Source organism: Solanum pennellii, chromosome 12 (genome assembly GCF_001406875.1).
Source record: "Solanum pennellii chromosome 12, SPENNV200".
NCBI lineage: Eukaryota > Viridiplantae > Streptophyta > Magnoliopsida > Solanales > Solanaceae > Solanum > Solanum pennellii.
The window spans coordinates 3,162,670-3,172,747 of NC_028648.1; the positions used below are offsets into that span (position 1 = coordinate 3,162,670).

The 10,078-nt window shown below is 34.2% G+C and overlaps 2 protein-coding genes across 2 annotated transcripts; one reads left to right on the forward strand and one right to left on the reverse strand.

Moving 5' to 3' along the window:
- Positions 1 to 1,082: 1,082 nt before the first annotated feature.
- LOC107005314 lies at positions 1,083 to 8,227 on the forward strand. The gene is made up of 5 exons (XM_015203875.2): positions 1,083 to 1,558; positions 4,593 to 4,746; positions 6,647 to 6,864; positions 7,450 to 7,623; positions 7,835 to 8,227. Exons 1-5 carry the CDS (start codon positions 1,349 to 1,351, stop codon positions 7,922 to 7,924), a joined length of 846 nt encoding a protein of 281 aa, XP_015059361.1. The 5' UTR covers positions 1,083 to 1,348; the 3' UTR covers positions 7,925 to 8,227.
- A 372-nt stretch (positions 8,228 to 8,599) lies between these two features.
- Positions 8,600 to 9,811, reverse strand: LOC107005687 (calmodulin-like protein 3). Its single transcript, XM_015204332.2, has one exon. It carries the CDS (start codon positions 9,662 to 9,664, stop codon positions 8,948 to 8,950), a length of 717 nt encoding a protein of 238 aa, XP_015059818.1. The 5' UTR covers positions 9,665 to 9,811; the 3' UTR covers positions 8,600 to 8,947.
- Between the last annotated feature and the right edge of the window lie 267 nt (positions 9,812 to 10,078).

Genomic DNA, 10,078 nt, shown 5'->3' on the forward strand with positions numbered 1-10,078 from the left:
CGCTTATTTTCGTAAAGAACGATCTCAGATTGAGCCGCGCCAATATCACTTCTTATTTTCATTCCATTTTTCCCATCTGATGACCGATTAATTCCAAAGTTGCGCATTATGAAATTCATTTCTTTGAAAGACAACTTTCTCAATAAAATATATTTCATTTTCAATGCTCGAACCCGATATCACTTCCTATTATGTATCATTTCATTCGTTCATTTTTCTTGTCCATGGTAAGTTTACATTTGTCTACAAGGCTTCTCCTTTTTGCTTTTTTTGTTCTTGATAATAAAATCACAAGTCATATTTGAGTATATATATTTACATGAAAATTGCTAGCTTTAAATCATTATATTTGATTGGTTGGATTTAACATTAGATACACAATCAATGTAAATAGTAAGATTATTAATTTATCATAATATTTGTTGTTGTTACTCCCTCGCCCTTTCTGTTCACTTCTAATTGTCATGTAGCGTATTTTAAAAATATATTTAACCAATCTTTAAAATTAAATAAAATTACATTAATTTGATGTTTTAAACAAAAAAATCTAGATATTCAAAAACTATACGAAAATTATTTAAAATTTCATTTTTTACATATTAATACTATTAAAAAACTACATCATAAATTGTTAGTCAAAATTATTATCGTTTGACTCTATAAAAGGAAACCATGCATGACAATTAAAACCAAACGAAGATAGTAATATGTGTTGCTTATTTCCTTTTTCATACCTAATTTGATATGTTTTCCTCAGATCACTAAAACCTCTAATTAAAAACAACCTTTTTAACGCAAGGTAGAGATATTAATAATAATAATAACATAATTCATAAAATCCTACGAACTAAGGTCGGTGATTGTAGATATACATAAAACTCTAACCCCTATTTTCGAAGGTAAAAAAGTTATTTCCAAAAGAATCTCGAAATAACACTAACTTAGGATCCATCAACAAAATTACACTTTAATCCACTTTATCCAATAATGACATGACACTTGTCATTTTCTTATTAGTCCGTCATTCAACACTGGTAAACTCCCCGTCAGTTCATTCTCCGTTACACAATTGTTCAAAATGTTCAATCTCCATTGTTACAGAGTTGAAGAAGCTGTAATCTCTCTCTCGTGAAGAGAGAGAATTTAAGAGAATTTTTTTTTTAATTATTTACAAAATAATATTCATAGATTCATAGCAAATTTTAGCAATTCGACCATATTTTTTTTCTTGTTTTTTTTTTATTTTTTAAGTTTTTTTTTTTGAATTTATAAATCTGCATGATCGGAACGGGAAAAGAGGAACTTTTGATCGGAGAAATCTGAAAGAGGAATTTTTTTCCGGCACATCATGTCTGCTATATTGTGCGGGAAGAGATCGAATTTGTTTGAGGATTTTCAGTCGTCGTCGTCTGCGTCAACGCCGGTTTCGAAGAGGATTCGCCGTAATTTTTCTCCGGCGAGGTCTAATTCTGATTCCGATCGTGTTTTGTGTGGTAATTTGATTGCATCGTCGGCACTCGATCATCTTCTCATGATTTTCTCTGACATGGACAAGCAGGTTTACTTCATCTTTTTTTTAATTGTTTCAATCAATTGTTTAGATTTTCATATTGTTTATGAGATTTTTCGTTCAAAAATTATATAATCTGTTGGGCAAAAGTATCGGACAAGCTTGATTTATCTATTTTTTTGGCTTTTGATATGGCAAGAGTAAAGCAATTGTAAAAATCCTTTAGTCTGATTGTACTTGACAAGCAATGTTTCCATAAAAGTATTGGACTTGTGAGTTATTCAGTATCTGTGCTGATAGTTGGAGGTAGCAGGTACCGGTGGAATCAGTCTAGGTGCGTGCAAGTTGGCATTATAAAAAAGAAGAAGCTAGTTTTGAACTTGTCTTTATAGAAAAATAAAAGTTACTATTTTGGAGAAGCTCTGTTCGAAAAAAATGCTTACTGCATCCTTCATTTCGTTATTTTGGGGGTATGGGAGGGTACCTTTTGAGTGATCTGGTTTGTTTGTTGATGTATTTCTTATGATGTTGTAAGTGGGAACTAGAGGAATGTGCTTTTGATTAATGAGTTAGCTGATGCTGATTTCCGGGCACACCTTTTGCTTAAACTGGACGAGGTGTGTAACTAAAGGGGTAGCTTCATGTACTTCCTTGTTGAGGATTATGGTGGTTTTGTAATTGAATTCGCTAGATGAATATTTGCCTATAATTAGCTGTCTGAAGTCCTATTTTATGATTCTTTTTATCCTTTTAGTGTTGAACTTCTTGCTGACTTCTCATGGCATACAACCAGCATAATTATTTCAAGATTGTCTTCCGTCTGCTCCTTATTGTTTTAAGTTAGACTCATGGAGATCTATCACTTTACACTGTAGGAACTTGTGCTTTCATTTGTGAGGCTAACATATTCTCCTAGTCTTTGAACCGGGCTGATAAGTTGATTGATTAACTGCACTTTCTCTGCAAGTCTCCTTCAATGGAGGAAGAGGGAAAGGGAGCAGAAGAGTTAGCTAGCTTTTAGTTAGATTTCAGTATATGAATTGAAGCCCTTTTGTTTGATATGTTCTGTAATTTCAACAACTTATATATGTCATGAAGTTCCTCTTCTGGCCTGTAACTTTGAATTTACAAATAAAAATGAGTAAATGAAAAAGGGCGATAGGCTTTGCAAATACTTAACAAATTTATAGCAGTGCTGTATATCGAGTCTCCTGTAATCAAGTAAAAGAACATCTTTAGATAAAAGTAGAAGATTATTTTAAGGAACAGACTAAACTAACATAATTTTTTCTATATAAAGTAATAATTTACTGAAGTAGGTACAAAACAATGAGTGTAGCAAGTAGTATACCAAAAATTAGAAAACCTTACAAAAGATATGGTTCTCCCGGAACAACACCTAATCATCTATACATATGGGAACCTCCTGGGTGCACTAAACTAACATAATATAGAATTGGAAAAGTGAAAGTGGCCTAAGCGATGCCACATTATTATTTTTTGGTTCTTGTACCTTCATTTGGTGTGTTAATACACGGTGTGAAGTGCTGGATATTTGTAGGAAATAAACATGGAATTCGGTGGAGAAAACACACACGAAAAATCAGTTCAACTTTGTTGGGTCTATCTGTACCTCGTTACCAGGTATTTTGTGTTCATTTGGATGGAATTCCTAACATCCATCAAGGACTTAATTTTTGACAAGTGGTAGGTTCTAGAACCTCTTAGTGAGAAAAAACCAAAATTGTCCCTTAAGTTTGGACTCTGAATCAAAATCATCCCTATTCTATTATATGGAGCAGAAATAGTCCCTTAAGTATGTATAATTAGCACATTTTTAGAATGACGACACAAAGAGGTAGGAAAGAAAGAGTGTGGTGTGAACAACACGTGAGTATGCTAATATAATTAGCACACTTTTACAATGACGACACAAAGAGGTAGGAAAGAAAGAGAGTGGTGTGAACAACACGTGAGTATGCATAATTAGCATACAATTTTTGAACATCAGCAGTGGCAAAGTAGTTGTGTTCTTTACTTTTGTTATTATTATCATCATTGTCATTATTTATTTTTTGTTTTTTCAATCAATCAACTAACCTTTAATTTTATATTATTCCAAATTAGTCGGAGTCGGTTGTGTGAGTCTTGTATCCATTCACTCAGGTCTATTTCATTCAAATGCTAAATAATTCGTCTTTGAAGGTAAATTAGGGGGTTTCTCTAGAGCTAGAGGTTCTTTAGGCCTCACACTTCTTATCCCATATAGTTTTACAAGTCTATGACTAGGATAAAAAGAACTTTGACACAAATTATGTGGTTTGAATCACTCATTTGCTAAAAGTGTTGCAAAATTAATGAATGCTTACTAGAGTTGCTAATCCACCTACTTTAGGTGTGACAATAATAGAAGAATGATGGAAATGATATAAGGGTGTCAAAACCAATAAAAGTTCATAGGGTGAAAAAAGATTAGCGTTTGTTCGAAAAGAACAAGCGTCATGTTTTATCTTGTAACATAACAAGATTTATTGAGGAACCGTCAAGTACAACATTCCAAATTTCCTTTTCACTTAAGAAGAATAGAAAAAGTGCATCCTTCTCAGGGATACTGTTAATGCATATCATATATGATTTTGTCGGTCGACTCTTTAGCTATAAAGCCTTCTGTTACGTTACAAAATAGAAGGTAAATACCAATAAGGGAGAAGAAGTTGTTTCTTTTGTTTCCTACTGGTGGAGTCAATTTTACTTCAGTTGATCTCTCGCAGTGCACTTTCAAAACTCCTCTTTGCATTTCTTTTGATGACAAAAGTTGTTGATTTTTGAATGTGCATTCTGGTAGTCTAGGAGGATTGCTATCAATTTTGCGTTCCAAATGGTATGTGATCTGCTTACCGTCATCTTGTGATATCACTGATGCATCTAACATTTGTTATTGTTTTTTTATTTAAATGAATTTCCGTGTTTAACTCTTCAATTTCGGGCATGAAAACATTTATTTTGCGTTAGATATCTCGCGTTTTATTTTCTTTATTTACCTTAAAAAGAGAAAACTTAAGCTAGAGATTTGATTTTTTAGTTGGTTGAGAGAGCACTTGAAGAATCCGGTGATGATCTAGATTCTGCTATCAAACGCCTGAATGAGCTCCGCTTGGGATCTGGTGATAATCTGAGGCCTGTGGCAGGAAGCTCTGGTGCTACACATGAGTCAAGCAGCCAGGTTTTTCCTCAAGGTGCACATTGATTTTTTTTTTGTTTGTTTTTGATTGGTGGTTGATTATTTCCCCCCCTTTTGGTGTTGTTGCCTTGACTGAGATCATTTTAGAGATCATTTTTTCAACTTCCTACCCATTGTAGTATGCTTTAGTGTTGATCTTTTTGTAATGCTCAGCAAATTCATATGTTAATTCTTTGGTGTAAGCAGCCACTATTGGAGTGCCGTCCTTTCTTGCTCCCTGCTAACTCGGGTGCTTTGTGCACTGAATTTCCTTTTTTAAAAACATTCTTGTAAAAAGAAATGGTTAGAGGATAGTGAGTCCCCGTTACAATTCATTGAGGAGACGTTTGGTATGAGGTATAAGATATAATAATCCCAGGATAATATGCAGGATTATTTCTGTGTTTGGTTGGAGGTATTAGGTAGTCCTTGGATTATTTATCCACCAATTACCATAATGATGTGATACTCTATTCCATATACATGGTGGGATAACTTATCCCAGGATAACATGTTCCCAACCAAACGACCCTTGAATCTTTTGTAATTACTTTTTTGATGTAATCATGACACTTGTAACTGTTGGTTTTGACATCAATAATACTTGTCATTTTAACAAACAAAAAAATCCACATGATGTCATCATTCATCTATTTTAAATTCTGCCCTTTCTTACGCCAAGTACTGCACTTCATTGATTTTTCCATTTTCTAAAATGTTTGTTAGTGTCCTGTCAAATCACCTACTTGACTACTTCTGCTCTATAACATGTAGCAATTTTGGAGATATTTCAATTGCGAATGTTCAAGTAGCTGCTTATCATTTTAATGCTTCACAATTTGTGGTTTTTGTTCTTCTTAAATTTAGCATGTGGTCACTTGTGGTCCATATTATTAACTCGTCATCTTCCTTTGTTTCGGCAATTTCATACTTGTTAAGTTGCTTGATATTTATGGTGGAGGTTTATCTGCTTCTTTGCTTGCACTAACAAACCACCACTTTATGTATCTTAACCCAACTAACTGCTGAAGTATCTAATAGCATGGTCGTTCTTGTGATAGCTTCATCTTTTTAAAATTTCTACCTTTAATGATTATTCTTTGTATAAGCTTATACAGACATTACTCAGTTACTTTTTTTTTCTGCTTGTGGTAAAGGGCCAATTTTACTTGAGCCGAAGATCTACCAAAAACAACTTCTCTACCTGCACAAGGTAGGGGTAAGGCTACATACATACTTCTCTCCCCAGACCCCACTTGTGAAAATACACTGGGTATTATGTTGTTGTTAGGTGGTGAAAGGCCAATTAGTATTGTGTCATTGAGTGGAAGTATAAGGGAAAGAATTAGTAGTAATATAGGAAATTAAACAATGAAAGTGCCTTACTTATGGTTGTGATTCAACTAAAAAAGATTGAGTAGTCAATAAGGGAATCAGAGTTTTAAATAAAGACCAGCACTCTTTTCATGACACAGTTAAGTTTGGTCAGAGTAAGCTGTTCAGTTTATTGGAATATAAAGGTCTTGTTTCTTGAAAACTATTGCTGCTAATCCCCTTACTTTTTGATCTCGTGATCAGACAATGAGAGGTAAATTCATCGTTTAACTATTCTCTGTGTGATCTCTAGTGCTAAATAATTACACCAGACAACCTTGTTATGAAAAGATGGGAGTACTTAAAAGAAATTGCTTCTCTACCATAAATTATAACTGCTTCCAGCCTTGCTTTGCTGAATGTATTTGAAAACTGTGCAACTTATATCTCCATCTCGATCCACTTGTGACGAGTGATCTTCACCACTGATATTAAGCTATAATATTACATTCATTTTTTGTTTTTTAAAGCATTGGATGTAGATTCGCTGGCACAATTCTGATTTCCCCTTACATTGACATAGTTCCTTCACCTTGTTGCAGGTGCGGCTACAACTAATGGTGAGACCCCATCTGCAGAGGATTTTTCTTCTGCAGAAGTGGTGCATTTGCAGGGTACAGAATGGGTGGATCTTTTTGTTGGAGAGATGATGAGTGCATCAAATATAGATGATGCTAAAGCGCGTGCTTCACGAGCTCTTGAGGCTTTTGAGAAGACCATATGTGCTCGTGCAACAGAGGCAGCCTGCCGTTTCCAGAAGGTGGGCCCCAAGTTCTTTTACGTATTTATTTTTCCTGCATTGTAAGCACCCTGACATCTCTTTTTATTTTGTATGCATTACAAACACCCTGTCATATTTCATTCTTATTTTCTTTATCATGTCTACACTTACTATGGTCATATAGTGCACAGTTACTTTTGGGGGACCTTAATAAGAGGTAAATGAAGGAATGCAACAAAGAAAAAATTGCTTAAATACGAGAAAAAGGAAAATAAGTATGATATAGAACTGGGAAGTGTGCTTTTACTTCAATGTCAACGTGAAGAAAATGGTTATTCTGAAAGGGTGAGATTTTATATGTTGAGTGCTTGTGTCTCATTGGGCAATAAGCTAGTAATATTCGGTCTTTGTGACCTTCTTGTGTCCCCCTTCCCCCATCCCTTTTTTAAAAAAAAACAATGTTCATTAACATTGGGGTGTCTGTGCTGGCATAGCCCCATAGGACAGACTGATTATCTTGTTTATTTTGGTTTGTTACTCGTACATCTTATTTTGATGAAGTTTGTTACTCAAAGAGAAAATTGTTATCCATATCCATATGCTTATAGTTTGGTTGTGATACAGGAGAATATGATGCTCAAGCAGCAGTTAGAAGCTCTTGTACAAGAGAATGCTATTTTCAAGCGAGCAGTTGCCATCCAGCATGAGCGTCAAAAGGAATTCGAGAATAGAGGGAACGAGTTGAATCAGCTGAAGCAGTCGGTGGCTCAGTACCAGGAGCAGCTTAGAACCCTTGAGGTCAAATTTCTCTTTAGAACTGCTGATATTTTTGTGGTTCATTTATTTTGCTGGAAATTGCATATTGCTTCTCATTCTGTCCATGCTTTCACTATAACCGAATGAAATAAGATGCTTGTCGGGGTTTATGATCACAAGTTTCATCATTTTCTTGTCTTACTATTCTGGACACCGGTTATCATTGGTTGTTTTGGCCTTTCTGTGTCATCAGGTCAATAACTATGCTCTCACGATGCACCTCAAGCAAGCTCAACAAAGCAACAACTCCATTCCAGGGCGTTTCAACCCCGATGTCTTTTAGTATGTATCATGTCCCTATTGGCTGCGTAACATACATAGGTAGCAACAGTAATATCCTGTCGTCACAGTAGCAGCAATTGTTTCCTAGAGATGAATGACGATATTAAGCTAGAACTTCTGTCTATTGATTAAAGTGCCCTGCTGCAGTTACTAGACAAAGGGTACTTTGTACTGTTCATACAAGTTTTTATTTGTTTTTCTGCTGTTGTTTCAATTAGAGTATCCAAAGTTCATACAGTTCTGTTCTTCTTCTTCTGCTTTTAAGAAGATGTTCAACACATGATTGTTATGCTTTATTTGTTTCTTTCGTCGGATTCGATTTCTGCTCCATTTTTTACCTTTAAAACTCTCACATGTATATGATATATAGAGTAATGGCATAATACATATATTGGACCCTAAACTTGGCTTCAAATTTTAATTTTGACCTTCAACTTTCATAATGCACAAACATACACTTTAACTATTCAACTTTTAAATAAATAAACACATGAGTCCTACATGGCACAATACACGTAGGACACCACGTAGGACGAAAAATGACATGTAGGACATGTGTGTCTATTTTTTCAACTTTATACAAGTTTAAGTGTCTATTTGTGCACATCCAAAGTTGAAGGACATAAATGTAATTTGAAGTCAAGTTAAAGGGTATATTTATGTATTATGCCTAGAGTAAATGAAGTCTCATGGATGAATTCTAAAAGGGTGTACAAAGCATCCTGTGTTCACGCAGGGTTCGGGTTGTTACCTAGATAGTCTACCCTATTACAAGCACTACTGTCTGCTTTCACAACTCGAACATGTAACTAATGAATGAATACTAGTATATCATCATAACATTAGCTCGTACAAATCCAAGTTCTGCATCAAGCGAACTAAGTTCAATATTTAAATGTAGAAGAATAGAAAGAACGAGTTTATCATCTCGAGTTTATAACAAGAGAGAGATTACAAAAGAATACTAGTAATTTGTATAGCTTGTAACAAAAGGTTAATTTTCTTCAATTTGTATATGGTTGCTTTAAGAAAATGGAACAAGAGTTCCACAAGCTTTCATCATCTTCTTGAACTCATCAAAATTCACCATTCCATCACCATCAACATCAACTTTCTTTATCATTTCTTTACAATGATCCAATTTCTTACCTTCTTTCATTCCTAAAGATGAAAGTATCTTACTCAATTCTTCTTCTGATATTAATCCATCTTTATCATGATCAAACACATCAAAAGCTTCTTTAAGATCTCTCTCTCTATTAGCAACTTCTTCTTCATTCATTTCACCTTCTTGTTCCACTCCATCTATTCCCAAGAAAGTATGACAAAGTTCATAAAACTCATCAAGATCAATTAAACCATCTTTGTTTGTATCAACTTTCTCAACCATATCAACTATATCTTTATCATCCATTAAAATCCCAATATTCTTTAGAGATAGCTTCAATTCTTGCTTTGTTATGTAACCATCATTGTTCTTGTCAAAAGTTGCAAATATACCCCTTAGTTCAACTTTGTTGTAATTGTTAAAGCTTTTTGCCTTCTTTTGATCAACCATGGATGTTGTTGTTGTTGATGATGATGAGGGTGTTGTTATGGTCCTTTCTTGGAGAGGTTGAGATTTTAGTGAGATTGATTGAATTAAAGAGTGGAACTTGTTAGTTGGGAAGTTGAAAATTGTTGTGATAAGGCCAATAATGAAGAGAAATGCTAAGAAAAGAATGGTTAATAGTGTCAACATCTTTTGTTTTGCTTTGTGATGGGAATAGGAAGATGAAATGAATATTAATGGTGAAAAAGATGGAGAATTGAGCTTAAATGAAAAGAAACAAAGTGTCAATAAGTTGAAGATGAAGAGATACGCTTTGTCAAAAGTAACTAGAAAACTACTTATTAAGGTTTGTGGTGGGGTAGATAGAAAAATGGAAGAGGAAATTTAAATTTGTTTTGAGACTATGAGATAACGCTGACGAATAATTGTTTAGGGTTTTCAATAATGATAGATGAACTAATCAGATGACAAGTGTTGCTCTAAATCTAAAATTGATATTTAAATCGAAAATTAACATCAGATTCAAGCTATGTAAAAATATAGAGACTGAAGCGAAAGATCAAATGCAACATAATAAGAGATCGTTAGATCATAAGTTGCGCA